Genomic DNA, 20,092 nt, shown 5'->3' on the forward strand with positions numbered 1-20,092 from the left:
TAAAACCTGTCCCCGTCCTCCATGAGGCATGTGATGGAGGCACTGAGCTGCACTGCCCCTCTGCCCCTCTCAGAGTCAGACCCGCCTTGCCAGTCCCACGGCATCCCCCAATCCCTGTGCTCTCCTCCCGTCTGCCACAGCCTTCTCCAAGGGTAGAGCTCAAGTGGGCAACACCGGGGAGAGGAACTCTCCCGTGTCTTGCACACATGCCAACACACTCATGGCAGGAAAATCCACCTACTAAATCCAGACCCTGAACAGCAAAATGCTGGAGCCTGGGGAAGGGCTCCGTGCTGCCTCAGTCCTTACACAACCACTCAGGACAGCATCAGAGTTGTGGCATGGGGCTTGTTGGACCTTAGGGAGAGCCAGCACAGCCGTATCTATGTTTGCAGAAAGTCCTGCCTGCTTGGAAACAGCACTGAAGCTGGTGTCACCGGGAAGCTGTATCTGTGCACTGGTTAGTCCGTAATGAAAATACCAACCACAGCTGGGCCAGGGCAGGCTCTCAGAAACTGCTCATGGGTATCCCGAGGTTGCCCCAAGGAGTCATCTCTGCAGCATGCAGGGACACCCAGGAACAAAATATCCTCAAACCACCGGCCCTTTGCTGCTGGGCTGGCCGCCAGGGTAGCCCCCCGAGGTGCTGAGCCCTCTCCCGGCACGCACGCCGCACTCCTGTCGCCTTGGCTTTCCCCTCACGGCGTGAGCACCTTGGCTTGCCAATAAAAGCTGCTGGCTTTGCCTCAGTTCGTGCGCAGCCGGTATTCTCCCTTGCAGCTCTGCCCAAGCCCAGGCAGCTGCTCAGAAATGAACTCTTGCCAAAAACTGCGTGTGTGAAAGCGTCGTTTCCTAAACGTATAAATATTCCCAGGGCTTTGCTGGAAAACTCCCCATGATTAGTTAAAACACCCTGGATGGCGGAGCGAACACGAGCCTAGTGAGAGGGCATGTTTAAACAGAGACGGTCCAAGCAGCTCACAGGAGCGCCTGCGTGCAGTGCTGACCTCGGGGTCTGGCAGGTCCTCTCCTCTCAATGAGGGATGCTACAAAGGTTTAGGAAGTGGAGGCTTTCCAAACTGCTCTGCACTTTCTTGCATCCAGCCAGCCCTGTGCCACAGCATCACAGCTCCCTTCCAGCCAGGAGGCACTTACTGCTGTTGTTATTAAACATCCACAATTTGAAGCTCTGTTTTATAGAGGGAAAGGATGGAAGGACCATCAGATCTCTCCATCTGACCTCTTGGCCACTCGCATTTAACCACACACACCCCAATACTGAGCCCAGTAACTTGGTTTTCTTCCAAGCAGGCTCCTGGCCCACTTTTGGAGACATCAAGAGATGGAGAATCAACCACTGCCCTTGGGAGCACATCCCAGTAGCTAATTGTCCTCAGTAGCAAAACCATGTGCCTTATTTCTAGTTTGAATTTGTCTGGCTCCAGCTCCCAATCACTGGCTCATGTTCTGCTCTCTGCTAGATTAAAGAGAGCCCTTTGGTAACCAGCATTTTCTCCTTGTAAAGACCCTCACGCACTGTAATCAAGGCATCTCTCAATTTTCTTTCTGATAAGCTAGACAGAGCTCTTCTCTTCCAAGTCTCTCAATGCTGGGCTCTCTTTCCAGCCCTCAATTCATTCCTGCAACCCTGCTCTGATTGTCCGCTGTCTTTTTTAAAACCCAGACACCGGAGTTGGCCGCTGTGTTCCCAGCTCCCCATGACATGTACTGGGAGACCCCCTGCCCCTCCATCCCATGGAGAACTGCTCCCAGTCGGGATGTGTGCCAGGCTTATGCCTTCAGCAAGGTGGTAAGTGAGCTGGGAAAGGAGGTGAAGGTACCCGCTGAGCCCAGGCACTACCAACACTTCCTCACGGGAGCTGCAAGGGCGCTGTGGCACCAAGCAACAAAACAGCAGCGCCACACAAAGCCGATACCTGCAAAGTAGCTATGTGGTCCCTGAGATGAGCCCAGCGTCAGCTCCTGCCAGGAAAGGAGGTGATCTTGGTATTGCTGCCAGTAGGTCTCTAGAAACCTCAGCTCAAGGCTCAGCCATGGCCAGAAAGGCAAAGGGAACGGCAGGAACGATTAGGGGATGAGGAGAGAACAAGGCAGTAAATATCGTGGTGCCTTGGGGCAAATCACTCCTGTGCCCCAATCTTGAATTCACTGTGTAGCCCTGAGGCTGTTGCCTCTCTGAGAAAACACAGTTGAACTAGAAAGATGCAGAGCAGCAGCAGAGGTGAGCAGAGGTCTGTAACAGCTTCTCTGCAAGGAGGCATTAAATACATGCAGATTGTTCAGCTTGGGAATAGGACAACTGAGAAATTCTGGTAAAAATCCTGTAAAATTCACCCCATGATTTCTCCATGAAACTGCATGGAGAAAATGAATAGCAAACTGGTATTTGTTGCCCCTCATTAATGCAAAACCTAGGAGGCATCAAGTGAAATGATGAGGTATCAGATTCGAAACGAAGGAAGCAGCTGCTTGCACATCGTACCTCTCCGCTGTGGAGCTCACTGCCGCAGGATGTTACATGGGCCAAAAGCATCAGCAGGTTTAAAAAGGGGCCAGACGAATTCAGAGAGCACAGGTCCTCACAGGGACAGTGAGCACACAGCCGCGTCCCTCAGGCCAGGCTGTCCCCAAACTGCAGATGCTCAGGCATGGTTCCCAGGGGGCAGAGGGCGAGCATTACCCAGATCCTCCCATTCTTTGTCCAGCACCCCAAGATGATGCTTCTGGCTATTGCTGGGACAGACGCTGGACCAGGCAGACCAGGCCCCCTGGCTCTGCACAGCCATTCTGATGCTCTTGCTTCACCCAAATACTGACAACACTGCACCCAGGGATCTGAGATTGAAGCATTTCTGCCTTCAGGAGCCCTAACTCCGCTTGCTGCAGAAGAACCTGGAGAACAGGATAGTTGGAGATGCCCAGAGCCCCATGGCCCACAAATTAAAGTTTGGGGTAGGGTGTTCATTTGCAAGATCCAGGGCCTGGGAAAGGTCTTCTACAGAGACACGTTTCCACGTATGCACACGCAGCCGTGCAGGCCACAGACTCCCCACGCTTTGTCTCCAAAACCCTGCTGGACAGAACCTTTCCAGGCCAGGCCAGCTCATGAGACCACCCCAGTAATTTCCTTCAATCATGCACAGCCTCGCTCCACTCAGGTGAAGGGCTAGCTGGCACACATCATGCTGCCAAGGGGCAAACGTGGCTCGTCAGTGCCTGTTCCCAAGAGCCATGGCGCCAACTGCACTCCTGTCTCTGTCTGACGAGTGTTCCGCCAGCCCTTTTTGCACAGCTTTGCACAGGACTTGCTGAGTTACTCCTCTCCTGCACACCCCACTTGCACGAGTGGTCACCTGGCACTACCAAGCACCTTCACTCACACCTCAGGCACCCCCCATCAACTCGTGGAGGACTCTCAGACTCAAATCTGATGTTCATCCTTAGCAGATGTTGCTCAGCAGTCCCTTGGACAAAGACATACTCCATCACCCCCTGATACTGGCACATCTGCCCGCATCCTTCTAGAGACAGCACAGAAACATTTATCAAGCTCTTCTGACATGTCTGCTTGAGTATCAATCATTTTACCACCTCCATCCACTAATAGGCTTATCCCATTGCTGGGAGTTTGGGGTTTCTTTCTTAATACACTAAATAAAACCCTTTCCTTCTGTCCTTAGCCCTGCTAGTCATGATTTTTCCCTGATGCCTTTAGCTTCTGTTATCCATTTTCTACACTTCATAATTTCTAATTTATATTGATTGCTATCTACTCCCACTTTCCCATTTGTTATAAACTGCTCTTTTATTTCTAATTGCTGCCTTCACTTCACCGCTGAACCAAAACAGGCTTTCAGCCAGAGCTGCCCTCTTTCTTGATTGTGGAATTGTGGCTTTTTGTGGCTTCTGAAATTCTTCTGAAAGAGCTCACAATTTTCATTCACATTTTTCTATCTAAATGTTTCCTCCTAGCTGATTTCACTCATAATTTCCCCCTGCTTTGGGAAATTAGCCCTTTCAAAGCATGAAGGATATAAATTACTGTTTAGGAATGTCCTTCCTTTGCCCAGGGTGAATGTAATCTGGTCGTGATCATCGGTCCCTAGGCAACCTCCAAGTTTCAGTCCAGCAATGAATTCATCTCTATCCATCATAACTAGGGGGAAACGAAAGTTGCCTGTGCTGGATGCAATATCTTTCACGTAAAAGAGGCATCGCCTCTAATTTTCAGAAACTCTGCAGATGGTTTATTGCTGGCTGTGCAAGACCATCAGTGTATGTCTCACAAAGCAACGTCCTGTCCAAGCAACACGACCTTTCTTTCCGCGTGACGCCATGGACTCCCTGCGTTCCCATCTGACTCCCTGGTCTCCAGCAGACACCCTGCTCCCCAATCCCAGGCTCTCACAGCTAGCACAGAAACCCTCAGAAGCATCTTCAAACCCTGCCTCTTTGCATCAATGGACATCTTTTTTTTTTTTTTTGATGTCTGACATTGTTTTGAATCGTTTCAGTGCTTCTGTGATTGTTTCCAGCAATGAAGAGGGAGCAAGGGAAAGACTCTCCTTCCCATCCCAATTTCTATTAAGCACATCTGCTTGGCAGAGCTGAACACCGCTGAGGAGAGAAGAGGGGACACAACACAACAGTACGAAAGCCACTTGTCCCCATGACAAGCCATTGCAAAGCCACTCTTAAAAGCAGCAGAAGAACCAAAAGGAGCATCTGACTGAGCAGAAGTCAAGTCCTCACTTCCAGTGTTTCAGGCACACAGCAAGGGCAGGAGGCGGTCAAGGACTCCCCAGCAACCCCACACTCCCATGGAGCCCTGCAGACCAGGCGCGAGGACACAAGCATGGGCCACAGCAGAGCACAGCTGGCATTACCCCTCTCCAGCCAAGTCTGGCCATCCCCACCAGGGCCCATCTGTCCACTGCCCCACATGCCAGTGCTGGCTGGCCCTGTATGCACCTATCCGGGGTGCCATACACCAGGGACTGCTGGCACAGGTTCCCCAGGCCACCTTTGCCAAAAAAGGGAGGCTTTGCACCTCTCCTTACCTCAGCCATGAAGTTCTGCAGGAAAGTCTCCTCCTGGAAGGGCTCTGTCCGCAAGCGGTCTGCAAGAGAGAGCAGGGATCAGCCCAGGCAGGTCCGGCCAGACCCCCACCCTGGCTTTGCCTTCCCCCTGCCCATGGGGCAAGGTGGCTGCAGGTACCAGGGGAACAGCTCCAACACACTGGAGAGCCCAGCCAGGCCCCTCAGTCTGGGGACACATCAGCCAGCTACCAGGAGGCACAGGACCACAGGGAAGTGAGTGAACAGCCCACACCATGCAGGCACATTGGCGTATCGCAGCCCAGGGGTGCCCAGGGCGCAGCAGCATTGATGGCAGACACAGCATCCCTGCATCCCCAGAGGCAGGTTGTAGAGGCAGAAGGAGGCAATCACATGTTTTAGTGCCTTCTCCCAGCTTCTGCGGTGACTCGTCTGGGGGCCTGCGGTGACGATATGGGCCCATTCACACACACAGCTTGTCGGAAACACAGCACAGCCTGGAGCTCACCCTACACTTGTCCCAGTGCCCTCCCACACAGAGCCGCCCCGGAGTAAGGACCAGGGGGACAGTGGCAGGATATCTTCAGCACCATTCCCAGACCTTATGGCTTGAAAGGACCCTCTGGGCCTGGACACCATCTAGCCACACACCAGACAACAGGGAACTGCCCATCTCCAGCTCCTTTTCTGGAGGGGCGAGCCAGCCTGAGTTCTCATCTTGCAGGACAGGGGCAAGTCTCTCTACCTCATTCTGCTGGGTCCCTCATTCAAAGCCCTAATTTTTTCCCATCACTGCAAAGGCGTTGAGAATCTCATGGCCAAGATGTTCTCCCCTCATGCCAGGATGCTCAGGCAAGGGGCAAAAGAGGACACCTGCCACACCATCCCAGCATTGGTCCCAATTCCCAAAGCAGGGCTCTCCTGGCTGCTCTGAGCCCTGCAAAGCTGGTGTGCCACAGGACAGAGGGGACTCTGGTTGGCTCTCACACCTTTCGGTGCAGCTGCAGGACAGATCTGGGCTCCCATCTCACCCCATGCTGGCAGAAGCAGGGAAGCGCTGCGGTACAGGAGCCTGGACCACACGGCATTCCTGGCAATGCCATGAAAGTCACTGCTGACCCAGATCTGCCCCCATGTCCCGGGGGCACAAGGTCCCTGGGGAAAGGCAGGTATCATCGTCCCACTCAAGCTGAGCAGGTCTGAGCTGGAAGCCTGTGTCTCCCGGCTCTCGCTCCCGGCCCCGCATACGCTCCCACCGCAGGCTGAGCGGCCGACAGAGAGTGCAGCCGGCAGAGCAGTGCTGGTCCCGGCCTCCTACCAGGCCCTGGGCAGCAGGGCTGAGCACGGTGCTAACACGGGATAGCCTGAGAAGCAGCATCTGAACAAACTCTGGATGCTGAGGATGAGCCCCTCTGCGTGGCTCCTCCATGCAGGGCCTGATCCATGTCCTACTCAAGGGGGCTCGCACCCGTCCAGCCCCTGCTGCCCCTGCCGGGGACGAAGCAGGGTCCTGGCTGGAGGGCGGCCCGTGCACACGGCTGCACTTCCAGCAGAGAAGAGCCAGGAGCCCCTGGTTGCTCTCCAAGCGCTCCACGAGCTGCCGCATAGGGGAAGGGAGCCTGCCGTGGCTCCGGACCGGCCCTCGCTGGCATCGGTGCAGGCTCCTGGGGAGCAGCCAGGTGCTCTCCGCAAAGCGGAGAGCCCCTTGGCGACTCCCCAAGTCCTCCGGCTCCTGGTGACCGGCCGCTCCTCCCCACCTCTCCCCCGGGGCTGCTCCTCAGCCTTCTGGCGACTGTCTCGCTGCACATGAAACACAAGCCTCGCTGGGAAAGAGCCAGATGGAGCAGGGCATGCCAGCCCTGCGCAAAGGAGGAAACACATTCCCTGCTGGCTCCTCTCATCCGCCCGGGCTTCCCTCCTTACCTCTGCTCAGAGCAGCCCCGCTCTCCCTGTAGTCTTCGATCTCAGCATCTTTCTGGAGCAGCAGGGAGGTCACCTCCTGCAGCTGGGACTGCAGCGCCAGGCTAATCCTCATCAGGGGCCGCACCAGGTGCCGGGAGACCTGGGATGGAGGAAGGACACACTAGGGAAGGTCCGGAGATGCGCATGGCTGTCTGTAGAGCAAAGCAGTCACAGCAGCGCCCGAGCAAGAGCTGCAGCCCCAGTTCACACAGGGCTTCCCAAGACATCCTCATATCTCACTCAAGTCCAGTAGGGAGTGGTGGAAAAGCAAGAGCTAAGAGAAGGGAAGCAGGATGCCATGGGGTATGGCCCCCATCCCAGCCCCATCCTTTCACAGCTGGTGGGGGCCAATGGGGACAGGGAGCGAGTGATGCTTCAGCCTCCATGAGGAACTCAGGGTGCAGGAGGAGGCAGAGAGCCCCTCCATGCGGCTCCCAGCCCACAGCGGGGCCTCCAGACCCTCTCCACGGCTCTGTGCACCCCAAAGCATGTTCCTACACAGGAAACAGGCACAGCTGGGGCTAAAACCCAAAAGGAACCGAGCTTTCAAACTGTGGCTTGAGGAAACAGAGAGACTTTCTCAGGGAGGTGAGATCCAAAGCAGAAGGGATCCGTACATGGGCTCACATGGGACCCTGCCATGCTCCCCATCGCAGCCCATGACACCCTCGTTAGCTTACGGCCACACAAGCCCCCTGCAGAGCCCTGGGCCCAGCTCCCCTGCCCTGGAGCCAGGCTGGACCACGCTGGCCCACCAGGCACATGAAGCAGTCTCCTGCCCATCACTTCCCGCAGCCCCTCAGAGAGCGTCGGGGAGCCCCCCACCCCGCACTCCCCCTGTCTTCGAGGCCAGGCTGTGCCTGCGGGCAGGAGGACAGCAAATATAGCATCACTCGTGAAGCCTCCCCACTCCTGGAGGTGGCATGTCCCTGGCACACCACCTGACGCAAGCCTGTGGCAGGGCTCCGCACCCCAAGGCACGAACTGCAGAGATGGGGGGCCCTGGCACACAGTCCCGCGCCACTGCACAGGCACTCAGGAGGCAGCTGGGACGCAGCAAGCAGCTCTACTTCCCAGTTCAGTTTGGTGTGAGCCTTGCACTCCTGGCTGGCTGCTGAGCAGCACTTGGCAGGGCAGGATCAGACCCCGCTTTTGCATTCAAGGCAGCCATGCCCAGCGCCACCCCAAGTGCTTCCTGCCTCCTGGGCACCTTGCAGACATTCGCTGCGTTTCCAGGCAAAGGGGGAGGAGCAGCTGCTGGCAGAGAGCTCAAGATGCCACTTTGCACCATCTCGGCTCCGACCCTGTGCTTCTTGTCCAGTGAGGGACAGCAAGTCCCCAGGGCAAGCCAAGCCCTGGGGGATCCTGAGCTTGTCTGGTCCCCGGTGCAACAGCGGAAGTGCTCAGATGCCCTGTGCTGGCAGCTGGCTGACAAGCCCAGCTCTGCTCCCCGTGACACTCAAGCACAGCGATTGATGGGTCACATCGCCTAAGAGGGGAGCAGGGCTGTGCGGGGACCCTCCTCTCTCACCGCAGCCCATGCCCTCCTCCCCCTGGCCCCGGTGACCTCGCGGGAGGCCGATGCGGTGATTCAGAGCAAACCCCTCCATGCAAGCCCCATCACAGCTGCTGCTGCCAGGGCTCCTGTGCAGGCCCCAGGCCAGCACTGTCCCCAGCTCCAGCCCGGCGCGTTAGCGGGTGCCGGGCGCCCTCTTGTGCGCACATGGCTGCAAGGCCAGGGTGCCGGGTCGCCCAACCCCCTGCTCCCCAAACCCACCCTCTGCCTACAGAGCCCCCCCCCGCGGCTGCTCCTAGGGGACAGGCTGTGGGGCTCATCGGGGAAACCACCCCAAAGAAAGGGAGGACTGAACCGCCTTTGACTGGCTCTCAGCATGGCCATACATGGAACAGGATGCTGCAAGACTGATGCGTTTCACGAGTTAACAGGGAGATCCAATGTCTGAGCCCAGTTTTTGCAAGGTTTAAACCCTCTGCTTACTGCAGTCACACGTGGGATATATCCCAGATATAGCCCCCATCCCTGCTGCATCCACCCTCACTGCTTTGGGGCAGTGGGGACGGGCTGCAGCCTGGAAGAGGTGCCAGGCTGGTGAGTCACTGCTCTAACCCGCCTGGCTGCTCCCAGGGACTCAGCTCACCTGTGCTGCAACATCAGAAACCAAAGTGAAACCCACTGACCATGTGAAACCTCCCTGAAAATGCCAGGTGGCCCTCAGACAGGACCAACTCCCTAAAAGCTGGGGAGAATCCAGTTTAATTCCCTCCTTTGCTGCAGACTGCATATGGATCCTTTGGTGGGGGTGGTCACTCGTGCCCACTCCCCAGCATGTACCATAGAACAGCGTCACTTGGCTGTGCCGGGGGGTTGGCAGGGTTGGTACACGGCGGGCATAATCCCAAAATGGACAGCCTCTCCCTGCTGCCCTGCAAGGAGCATGCGCTACGCCATCCCTGCCTCCCTACAAGGTCCCCACCAGCAGAGTCCTGCTGGAGGAGCTAAAGTGTCAAAAGAAAGACACAGGGATGGTGAACCTCAGCAGGGCAGCAGGCAGAGCCAGGCACCCTGTCACAATCAGCACAACCCCAAACTTCTCCAAAGCCTCCAAGCATTAGAAGACAGTTGTTAGCTTCAGATCGTCCCCACTCCCCAAACTCATCGCAGCCTGTGGTCATTGCTGCCTGGCGCCCCGGAGAGGCAGGGTGCCCTGCGCACCCCGGTGCATCGCTCACCATCTCCACGGGTGCAGCAGAGCAGTGGAAGTCCCAGTAGAAGGGCAGTCCCGAGAGCTCGCTTTTCACGTGGACGCTGAGCCTGCCGGGTGTGCGGTGGCAGGAAAAGGAGGTGGTGGTGTCTGGCTGCCCCGCCAGCAAGGGGCACATGAGGCTGCACAAGTGGTGCAGGAAGGAGGACACGTGGGCTGTCAGCCGCTTGTTCAGCTCCTGGCAAAAGGCAAGGTTAGGCGACCTTGGCACTTGAAAAAGCCAACAGAAAGCCCAGCACTCAAGGATCAAAACTACTTCCACATGTCCTAGGACAGCAAAAATCATCCCTGGACCTTGGCATCTAGGCCCAGGACAGGACATTCCCCACCAGTTTTCCAAGGAAAGCCAAGCTAGAAAGGTTTCCCAGCCCCAGCCAGCAGGCCCAGCAGGGTCTAGGGCAGGAGTGGCCAGAGCATGGTCCAGTGTGTTTCTGGGGCTGTGTAGACAGGACAGGCCATGGAAGCCTGTGCCCTGGCTGTTAGAGTGAGTGGCAGTCTCTCCATCACTAGTGGGACCTTGTTTCAACCTGTTGCTTAATGCACTGGCTCTGGGGAAAGCAGCTTCCCGTCCTGCCCACAAGTGAAATGAGCCTGCTGACCTCAGCGTGCAGTCCCAGTGAAGAGGGGCATGCTTAACAGCCTGGCCCACCCTCCGAGGAGGAGGGTGCTCCTCCAGCCAGGATGATAGTGCATGGGCACGGCTGTGCAGGGGCTTCCCAGGCCAGGCTTTCCACCCAGATCCGACGGCTGTTGTGCTGCCAGCCAGCTTGTGCTGGGATGTCAGCTGGTGTGGGGGGGGAAAGGAGGTCACTGGACTTCCCAGACACTCACCTTGGACCTTTGTCCCACAGCCTCCGTGTCCACACTCTCGTACCAGACGCTGCTGAGGTCAGAGATCAGCAGGACGTAGCCAGAGTCCCTGAAGCTAGCTTTGGCAATAAAAGCAGACTCGCCAAAGCAAACAGAAGCCCAGGGCTGTGTCAGGAGGCTGCTCTCCAGCTCCTCGGAGCCCTCCATCTGCAAGACAGCAAACAGGTCTCTGCTTCACCCCCAGCCCTGAGGTCTCTCCCCATTGCCTGGGGATGGTCTCCCAGGGACCCCCCCATCCCTGCCAGCCCCTCTGCGATGCCTGCCCCACCTCACAGCCCAGAGGTGAGGAAGCTCGGCCAGCTCCAGGCCACGCACATCCCTTCACATACATGCAGCTCTCCTGAGGCAGATGGTTGTGGCAGCACTGTGCAGGGCAGTTCCTACCCCATCCCAAAATAAGCCCCCCAAATGCACCAGGGCACACACAGGAGAAGCTTGCAACACAACAGCTGCCTCCCCCAGCAGTAACCTGTGCTTGCTGCCATTAATAGGGACAGACCTCTGCATGCAAATTAATGTTTAAGCTCCACAGCTTGCACCCAGATGGGCAGCAGGATGCTCCAGCCCTACTCCAAAACCCAAAGCGTGGCGTACACGGGCCACGCGCCTTCCCCTGCTTTCACTAACGCTCAGTCAGCAGCCCACACTGCCTGCTAGTGCTAGCTGCCCGCGCTCCTCCCTGGGAGAGGCTGCACGGCGCCGCAGAAACACTGCAGCGACCAGGCAGCTCCGAGCCGTCTGCCTGGCCTGAGCGGGGCAGCGCTGGGGCTCTGCAGCTGCCGCGCTGCAGTTGAGTTACCCAAGGGAAAGAGCAGCAGACAGGCCTAAAAGTGTCGGGAAACAGCTTTGCAGAGCCGAGCGAGGCCGGGCCGGAGACGAGGGCCCAGACTACGGCTCCCAGCATGCTGCTCTCTTCCTCGGCGCGCAAGGGGCCGCTGCACGCTGGGACACGTAGTGCCACACGCCACGTCCCCGCAGCACGGGACAACAGCCATGTCCCTTTGCTTCCTTATGAGGTTCAGGGCCCAGATGTGGCCCTGCTCCCCTGCCCTTGCTGCCGCCTGAAGAGGACACGGGTCTGGGCTTGAGCATCCGGCTCAAGCATCCGTGCTTTTTTTGGGAGACTCCACGGCCGAGACGCCATGTCAAGTGATTCGGACTGGGATGCATTAACACTTTGCTTTGCATCTGCTCCTGCCAAGACCCGCCTCAGTGCAAGCGAGAGCCGGAGCTGCCCCGCGGGGGACTCCCCGGGGCACAGCGTGGAGCACGTGCTTGTGACGCTGCTCCTCCCGGGCTCAATCTGGGGCCTGGCCGGCTGTGTCCTGGCAAGTGTGGCACTGCCGAAGCTGTGGGTCCCTGCACCCCTCGTGCCTGGGGGCCAGGCTGAGGGCAGATGACAAAGCTGTGCTGTGCCAGCCGGCAGGGCCTGTGACCCTGCACCACCCCCAACGCCCCCACGCTCAGCACAGCCCCATCCTTGCCCCAGGCACTGACACCAGTGCCCCCACCCCATGCACTGAGCCACCCCACCCTGCACCCATGCACTAACTCTGAGCCCCGAAACGTGTTCCAATGCACTAACCCCCCCTCACTTGCACCCACACATTGACCCCCCCCAGGCTGCATCCCAGGCACTGAGCCCCCCTAGCCTGCACTCCAGGCACACAGCCCCCCAGCCTTGCACCTACAGACTGACCCTGACCCCCTTCTGGCATCCTATGCACCAAACCCCTGCACCCACATGCTGGCCCCCCCCCCCCAGGCACCGTGCATGCACCCACCACCTGTGGGGCCACAGAGCTGATGCACCGCAACAGGGTGCTGGGAGAGGTGGGTGCAGCCGGCAGTGTGGGGTGGGGGGATGCAGAGGGGCTGGGGTGCAGCAGATTTGTGGAGCAGAGCCCAAGTAGAGTGCAGGAGCATTGGAGTTCAGGACCCAGCTGAGGTGTAAGAAGGGTCAGGTTTTAGGGTACAGCTGGGCTGCAGGAGGGGTTGAGGTGTAGGACTCAGCTGGGATGCAGGACTGGGCTGGGGTTCAGGGCAGTGGTGCAGGGTCTCTGGGCTCCCCTGGCCCTTGGCTACACCAACTCCCTCCCACCCTCCAGCCACCTTTGGGTGTTCCCAGGCATCTAGGTGCTCCCTGGGACCTGGCTGGGGGTGGAGGGAACCCCAGGCACAACCCGGAGCTGTGGCAGAGCCTGAGCACGTCACTCCTGTGAACTGGCTCCATCGTCCTCCCAGTCCAAGTCCTCCCCTCAAGCTTACACCCGTGGCCAGTTTGCAAGGCAAGCATGACCCAAGGGCTGCAAAGCCTGGCCTTTCCTACCCCCTTGCTGGGGTTTCAGAGGCCAGTTTAGACTGGCCCAGGCTGCGCTTGCAGGTGGACTCTGATCTGTTGTAAATGCTGGGAGCCGCAGACACGGCCAGCGCAGGCTCCGCTGCGAATAGCGTAACAAGTGGGCAGCGGGACACCGACCAGCAGCTGAGCTGAATCACAAGGGGTCAAAGGCAATGTTTTCTTCCCCAGAAGAATTCCCTGCTGGCTAGTTTAGCAGCAAGAACAATGCACAAACGTAAGAGAGTGCCTGACAGAGCATTTAGGCAGTGAACAGGCCCGGGGGGCCCCCGCTGTGGATTACAGTGCGCTCACAGGAGTGGGGAGCTGAGCTGAGCAGCTCTGTGCCCCTAAGCCTGTGGCATCCCAGCAGGCCAGAGCTTTAAACCTGGCACCGCAGGACTTGAGGGACCACAGGCACAGCTGGAAAAAGGCAACACACAGAGGAGGCGGAGAGGAGCAGGGTAAGGGAAGGTCAAGTGGTGGGCAGATGCCGGCAGGGGAGCTACGAGTATGCCTCCAAGCAGAAATCACTCAGGCTCCTGCTCAGGGTGAGGACGGACTCCATGGGACACCTCAAAGAGCCCTGGGCCTTTTGCTGCTGTGGGCATTAGGCAACAAAACCCCCTTGGCCCCCTCACGGAACGCCGCACCCTCACACTGATACACGAGGGGCTGGGGAAACAGTGGGACAGGGTCTGGGAAAAAACACCCAAAGGCACAGCAGGGCACGGGGATCCTGGTGTCGGCAGCACAGGGCACATGGAGAGGTGTCCACAAGCAGCACAGAGCTGCGGAGTGAACAGAAATACCTTGCTCAGCTCCTGGACAGGGGCAGAGGGACAGCGTGGGGCTGGACGAGGTGCTGGGAGCCGCTCTGCAGCCAAGCGGCGGCCACAGCAGGCAGCCAGCGGTGGTGGGAAGCACCCCCGTGCCGGGACACGTAGCGCAGCGTGCAAACCCAGCCTGTCCCAGCTTCTCCAGCCGGGTCCGCAGGGCGAAGGTGAAACCTTAGGGTTGCCGTCCTGGCCCGGCTGTCGTGCCCTCTGCAGTCGCGTCTCCCAGGCAGATCCCGGCTGGAAAAGAAACCCCAAGGGCAAAGTTGGTAGATGGTTTTTATAGCTCCCCTCCGAAGCGGGGGGAAATGAGGTTCATGCTGGGGCGCGCGGGCCCCTCCAGTCCATGCAGGCTTCAGAAACAAGGAGCAAAGAGGCTTGCAGGGGTCCAAGCCATCTCCTGTTGCTGCCTTGGAGGGCTGACACAGGTCCTGTGTGGGATGTCCCCTCTCTGCAGGAGCAGAGCCTGCGGTCAGGCTGCAACATGCCACGCGGGCATCTCCATCTCGCTCAGCCTCCTCTCCGACTGCATCTCCACCATGCCGGCTTTCAGCAGCAGGTGCGTCCCTTCCCCAGTGCTGGCGGTCCCCTCCTGAGTGGCACAGCTGCCCTGCTCCTCCTCCTCTTCCTCGCAGCCCGGGCAGAGGAAGCAGCAGGGGAAGGCTTTGCACCCGGAGGGAGGCAGCAGCCTCCTCAGCCCAGCGGGCAGCCTGTACACGTGGCTGCTGTCGCCTCTCTCTCCCCGGGGGCAGCGATCGCCTCTCCGTGCCACCAGGTCGGCGAGCAGCCCTCGCTCCTCCAGGGTGCCTGAAAGCAGGGTGACAGGCAGGGTGTTGAGAGCCCCTTCCCCACTGCTGCGCCCGCATCCCCACATGCCAGGGCACATGGGGCTCACATCAGCCCCCCAACATGCTGCAGCACCCTGAGCATCCCCTCACCTGAGACCGTGTTCTCCAGGAAGAAGGACAAGAAGCCGGTTAAGAAGACAGGCACCATCAGCAGGGAGAGGAAGAGGAGGTCCAGAGGCACCCAGCCTGGGGGCAGCACCAGAGTTACTCGAGCCATCCCAGCCCAGGAGCCGGGAAGAGGCAGGAGAGCGTCTTTGCAGCCCAGGGGATGGAGCCAGTGGTGAGGGCTTTGGATGCTGCCATGAGCGATGTGTCACTCCAGCCCCCCAGGACCTCAGGAGACACGTGGCCATGGTGGCACAGGGCCCAAGGCTTTACCTTCCCCAGGGAACATCCCCGCTACCTGTGGCTAGGTGAGCCGGAGCAGTGCTGAGCCACCGCGGCACCAGCAGGGCCATGAACATGGTGAAGCCGACGATGAAGATGTTCCTCCCCGAGTCGATGTCCGCATACTGGAAGTAGGAGATGCCCGTGCCCACGGCCACGGCGTAGGTCACGCAGAGCACCCCTCCTGCGAGGGATGGGAGTCAGGCAGTGCCAGGCGCGAGGCAGGACACGGGCACACGCCGGCCTCTTCCCGTGCCTGCGGGAACCTTCAGCAGCGGAGCGGGGAAGGGGACGTGATCCCTACCGTGAACCACCAGCGGGATGTGGGTGAGGAGCCCTGCCAGCCGGGGGGACATGCCCAGCGCCACACACACCAGCGCACTCACTTGCACCGAGAGGCGAGAGCCAGCCTGCCACAACGTAAAAAGGGCAGGTGAGTAGCAGCGACGCCACCACCCCCAACCCCCATCCTGCCACACACACCTGCCTTTCACCCCCGTTGCTGGCTCAGGCCAGGACCTCGTGCCTGGCTGCCGGGGCAACGGGGTCCCCCACGCCTCCTGCTCCATCCCCCCCACCCCTTCCTCCCCGCTGCCTCACTCAGTGCCCTCGGGACAGGCGCCGGCAGCCGTACCTGCGTGAGGCTGCTGGCGCAGGTGTTGGCAATGCTGGAAGCGGTGCCGCCTGTGGCGCCCAGCAGCCCTGCCAGGAGGCTGCCCAGCGCCTCGGTGCAGAGTCCCCGGTTGCAGGCTTCTGGGGGCGGGCGGGAGGCTCGCAGCAGCCTCCCGCACAGCACGTAGCAGCCCACCGAGTTGACGCTGCCGCCGACGGCCATGGCGGTGCCCACCGCCAGTGCCCGGGGGGTAAGCAGCGGCCACCCTCCCTCACCTGCAGCGGAGGGAGAAGCAGTGGGTGACGGAGGCCGCGCAGAGGGCGATGGTGGTGCCAGCCCTGCCCGTCCCCACCTGGGTAGGGGATCCGGAGCCACGGGGAGCGGACAGTGCTGTTGGCCCAGGGCAGCCGTTCTGTGGCCAGCTCCAGTGAGTCCCAGGGGATGCGGAGGTGGCTGAGGATGGCGCACATGATGCAGATGCCAGTGAATGGCAGCAGCACCTGCAAGGTGGCACAGAGATCCTGGGCAAGGCACCCTCCTTCCCTGCTCCCCCAGAGAGCACCCTGCTTGCTGCACTGCCACCAGCCAGCCCTTGTCCCATCCCTTCTCCATGGGACGCCCTCCACATGTCCCTGCGGCCCTGCAGGGAGCATCCCAGGCTCTGCTTCTCACAGGCATGCCTCTGCTCCCCCAGCAGCACCCATGGCCTCTCCCAGCTCACACCAGGCCCTTCCTTATCCACTTTCTCTGCTCCCAGCACCCAGCTCCGCTCCACGGCCACCAGGTCCCACCTAACCCACCACTAGCCAGGCTCAGCGAGGGGCCTGGGCACAGCCAGAGGGAGCAGGGATAGGCAAGCCGTGGTACCGAGAACGTGCGCAGGGTGGGGACGGACGGCTCCACGTAGCCCCCCCGGGCACAGAGCCAGGCACAGCAGGGCAGGCGGCAGGACCCCAGGTGCTGGGAGAAGGTGATGGCGAGGAGCACCAGCCTGGGAGACAGGGAGCACGAGTCACCACATGGCGACAGGCCCCCGCGGCAAAGGGAAGCACCTGGGGCTGCACACCAGCGTGGTCCCCCGGGCTCACATACAGCAGCGCTACACCCCAGTTAGCGGAGCAGAAGAAAGCCACCTCCTTGTACGCAGACAGCCCCACGATGGAGAGGCTGGGGGCCAGGACCATGGGCCCGCAGCGGCGGGCTGTCCACCCACACGCGCCAGACACTCCCAGCACCAGCTGAACCAGCCCGGAGACCACAACGGCTCCCGAGACCTGCAGGAGGAAAGCATGGTACACAGGAGGCAGGACACGGTGAGAGCAGCCCAGTGCCTCCCCTTAGCCACCCTCCCGTGCAACCCTGCGGGGTCACCCATCCCTCGAGCTCCAGCCCTGCTTCACTCACCCCACACGCCAGGAAGGTACGAGCACGCACGCCACGACCCCCATCACCTTCGCCCATGTCCTCATGACCCCCCTTTGGCTCGCACCCCCGGGAGGGCTGAGTGGGGAGAGGGGCCGGGGCACAGGTAGCAACTGGGGGTGCTGGTGGAGCAGGAGGACGAGGACCCCCAGATCAGCACACGGGAGAACCAACCTCTCGCAGCGATGCGGTCCGGCTCCCCGCGACGTCGCAGTGTGGTGCAGGGCACACACTGGCCGCCACCGTACCTGCAAAGGAAGGTCAGAGTGGGTGAGACAGGCAGATGCAGAGCTCCCAGAGCCCACCTGGCATGACACCTGCAGAGCACCAGGTTAAGGACCACGCAGAGTGGGGGACCCCGGCTGGGGAAGGGCCAGCATGCCAAGGACAGCACCCCAGCATCACACAGGGGAGCTGTGTCTGCTCCAGGACTGTCCCTGGGAGCAGCAGCTGGGGACAAAAGGCTCAGGGAGGCAGTCCCAAACCTGATCTGGGGCAGATAACAAGCTGCTTCAGGAAATTTTTATGCTTGGGGTCATAAGTGCTTGGGCATCCTCCTGGGGCCACAGCACCTGCATCCTTCTCATGGCAGGGTCTCGGCAGGGCCGTTGCTGGGTGGTGCAAAGCCAGGTACAGAAGTTGGGGTGCTGAGGAAGGCTGTGCTCACCATTCCTGTCTGTGCTGGCACTGAGGGACAGGTGGGAGCTCAGCATCATGGCAGGGACCAGGTATTCGAACGATGGGATTTGAACCAGCGGCAGCCTGGGGACAGGGGGACAGCAAGGACACATTAGGGAGGAAAAGGGATAGGGCTGCTCTGGGACCCCTCCAGAGCCCTGGCTGCCAGAGGAGTCAGGGATGGGAAGGGGCAGTGGTGGAGGAGGCAGGAACCACAAAGTGGCAATAGGGGCATTCAATATCCCAAATGTGTCCTAGTACATACCAAGCAGCAGCACAGGGAATGTGCCCAAAGGCCAGGGGCTTTGTTAGACGCATGCCCTGCTTGTACCTCAGTGCTACATCTGGGTAGCATGCAGTAGGCACCGGGAGAAGGTGTGTGTGATGCTGGAGCAAGGGGGTGAGGAACGAAGGGGAGAAGGCAGCAGTTTTACTGGAGAGAGATGTGAGAGGAGGGTGCAGCGATGGCATGAAGGGGACAGCCTGCATGGAGCTGCTGGGCAGGGCACTGTCATAGGAAACCAGTATCTCCAGGAGGACCTCATGGCCCAACAGCAACTTCCTTGCTCCCAGTCCATATGCCCCTTCCCAGCTCCCGCAAAGCCTATCCTCTCCCTCTAAGAGAGGGGCAGAGACCCACTGGCGCAGCTGGTGATGGCTGTGTCCCCTTTGTCCCCCTTGCTCACCGGCTCCCCATACAGGTCTGTAGGATGGTGGAGATGCCACAGGCAAAGAGACTGCGTGCCAGCAGCTCGCTCACAGCCTGGGGCTGCTCCTCAGGCAGGGTCGGGAGCAGGAGCAGGTGGAAGATGCAGAGCAGGGAGGCTTGTACAGTAAGGTGCTGCGCGGGGAGGAGAAGGGGGTGGTGGTGACACACCGCAGGACCCAGAGCTGTAGCCCCCAGCACCTGGCACCCCTGGGAGGATGCATGCTCAGACACCTCCCTGGCAGAGCCTGCCACTGCCCAGCTGTGCCACCCTCTTCCCTCTCAACCCACCCTGGCCAGAGCCCCAAGCACCCTTTTGCATGGCAGGATGTAGCCCTTGTCCTGCCACCTGTGAGGAGCCCGGCCCTCTCCCCATCACCCCAGTTGCTCACCACTATCCACCCTTACCTGAAGGGCCAAGCAGCAGCTCAGCACGCAGGAGCACATTTTCCGCAAGGAGCAGAATGTGAGCGAAGAGCTCCCAGCACCAGGTACTCTGTGGCAGCCTCCATTCATGCTGCTGCCTCCCCACGCTCCCTCCTGGTTTGCAGTGCAGGGCAGGCAGGCTCCCACCCCCCACGAAGGCCTAACACAGCCTGCACGTGGCTGAACTTCCACCTTCTGCAGGAGCTGCTCCAGGGTTAGCCATTAACCTGAGTTGGTGAGTAACCTGCCCTTGCAGCTGGGAATGCAAGTGCCACCCTGGACCTGCCTGGGCCAGGGTGACAGCCAGCCACAGCCAGGACCCCAGACACCACTGCAGTGCCAACAGCCTGAAGCCCAGACCATACTCAGGCCCCTGCATCCCCTCCTGCCTCTTATGGCATATAGGGCCAGGGACCGGACCGCAGCATAGACACCTCTTTCTTCACGCTCTTGAAGCATCCTCATCAACAGCATCCCCTAGCTCCAGCATCCCCTGCTAATATATGCTCCTCCTAGACACAGCATCTCCTTTGCTCCCCTGGCTTCAGCCATTGCTTGCTATCAGTCCCTGAAGATCTCATTAAAAGCCATGTTGCCCCCTAGCTGCTGCCATCCCCCTCTGCAGACAGTTCCCACTCTGGGCTGGTCACCGCAGTGAGCTCACCGAGTCCCCCACGCACTGTGCTGGGCTCCTGGGAGCCCGGCCTCCTCCTAGGAGCAGGGCCCCAACTCCTGCCCATAGACAACACACAGGCAGCGGATGCCAAGGGACAAGAGCTGCACGCTTGGGTAAGAAGGCTCCCACGGGAGCAGAGGTAGGGGATGCCCATGTGTTGTCACAGGGCAACGCTGGCAACCGCGAAGGTGACCTTGCAAAGCCCTTGCTGCTCATTAACTGGATAGCCCGCAGAGAGTAAAGAGCAGAAGAGGCCATGCATTTCCCACATTTTCAAAGACAGGAAGGCCTCCTCTGTCCCACTGCCCCTGCCTTCCCCAGGCCCAACCCCCAGGTCCCTCGTCACCTGCCACCAGAGTCCAGTCCCTCTCGAGCTTTGCAGAACAGCATGCCCAGTAACTGGGGCCCAGGACAGCCATAGGGTGCTCCTGGGGTGCCTGGGCCCCCATCCCACTGTGCTCCGTGCCTG

The 20,092-nt window shown here is 59.9% G+C and overlaps 2 protein-coding genes across 8 annotated transcripts in view; both read right to left on the reverse strand.

The window, feature by feature from the left end:
• The window catches only part of NHEJ1 (non-homologous end joining factor 1), a 54,327-nt gene extending 40,385 nt beyond the window's left edge, over positions 1–13,942 (reverse strand). For 2 of the 4 annotated variants that reach the window (XM_026094984.2, XM_064514803.1), the window contains exons 1-5: positions 11,493–11,615; positions 10,655–10,840; positions 9,792–10,001; positions 7,002–7,140; positions 5,082–5,140 (exon numbers count right to left, since the gene is read on the reverse strand). In XM_026094984.2, the coding sequence (XP_025950769.2) occupies positions 5,082–5,140; positions 7,002–7,140; positions 9,792–10,001; positions 10,655–10,840; positions 11,493–11,597 (699 nt within the window). In that variant the 5' untranslated portion in view covers positions 11,598–11,615. Of the gene's footprint in view, positions 1–5,081; positions 5,141–7,001; positions 7,141–9,791; positions 10,002–10,654; positions 10,841–11,192; positions 11,469–11,492; positions 11,616–13,843 lie in introns of those variants that run through there. The other 2 variants (XM_064514802.1, XM_064514801.1) reach the window with 2 other exon arrangements.
• Positions 13,943–14,128: 186 nt separating this feature from the next.
• SLC23A3 (solute carrier family 23 member 3) lies at positions 14,129–20,028 on the reverse strand. Of its 4 annotated transcripts, XM_026094967.2 has the most exons (12): positions 18,930–20,028; positions 18,502–18,656; positions 17,805–17,899; positions 17,312–17,385; positions 16,808–16,989; positions 16,583–16,706; positions 16,068–16,215; positions 15,737–15,990; positions 15,407–15,512; positions 15,119–15,286; positions 14,806–14,901; positions 14,129–14,674 (listed from the first exon to the last, which is right to left on the reverse strand). In XM_026094967.2, exons 1-12 carry the CDS (start codon positions 19,035–19,037, stop codon positions 14,340–14,342), a joined length of 1,845 nt encoding a protein of 614 aa, XP_025950752.1. In that variant the 5' UTR covers positions 19,038–20,028; the 3' UTR covers positions 14,129–14,339. The 4 variants fall into 4 exon arrangements, with proteins under 4 accessions (XP_025950752.1, XP_064370867.1, XP_064370868.1 ...); XM_064514797.1 differs by lacking the exon at positions 16,583–16,706 and having other exon boundaries at positions 16,849–16,989; XM_064514798.1 differs by lacking the exon at positions 15,737–15,990 and having other exon boundaries at positions 15,991–16,215.
• Positions 20,029–20,092: the final 64 nt, after the last annotated feature.

The sequence above is a fragment of the Dromaius novaehollandiae genome, chromosome 7 (genome assembly GCF_036370855.1).
Source record: "Dromaius novaehollandiae isolate bDroNov1 chromosome 7, bDroNov1.hap1, whole genome shotgun sequence".
NCBI classification, from domain to species: domain Eukaryota; kingdom Metazoa; phylum Chordata; class Aves; order Casuariiformes; family Dromaiidae; genus Dromaius; species Dromaius novaehollandiae.

Coding starts and splice junctions, on each gene's coding strand:
- SLC23A3 (XM_026094967.2), bottom strand. CDS start 19,037: ATGAATGGAGGCTGCCACAGAGTACCTGGTGCTGGGAGCTCTTCGCTC. Junction 16,990..17,311: donor GGACCGCATCGCTGCGAGAG/GTTGGTTCTCCC, acceptor TTCCTCCTGCAG/GTCTCGGGAGCCGTTGTGGT. Junction 14,675..14,805: donor CCTGGAGAACACGGTCTCAG/GTGAGGGGATGC, acceptor CCCTGCTTTCAG/GCACCCTGGAGGAGCGAGGG.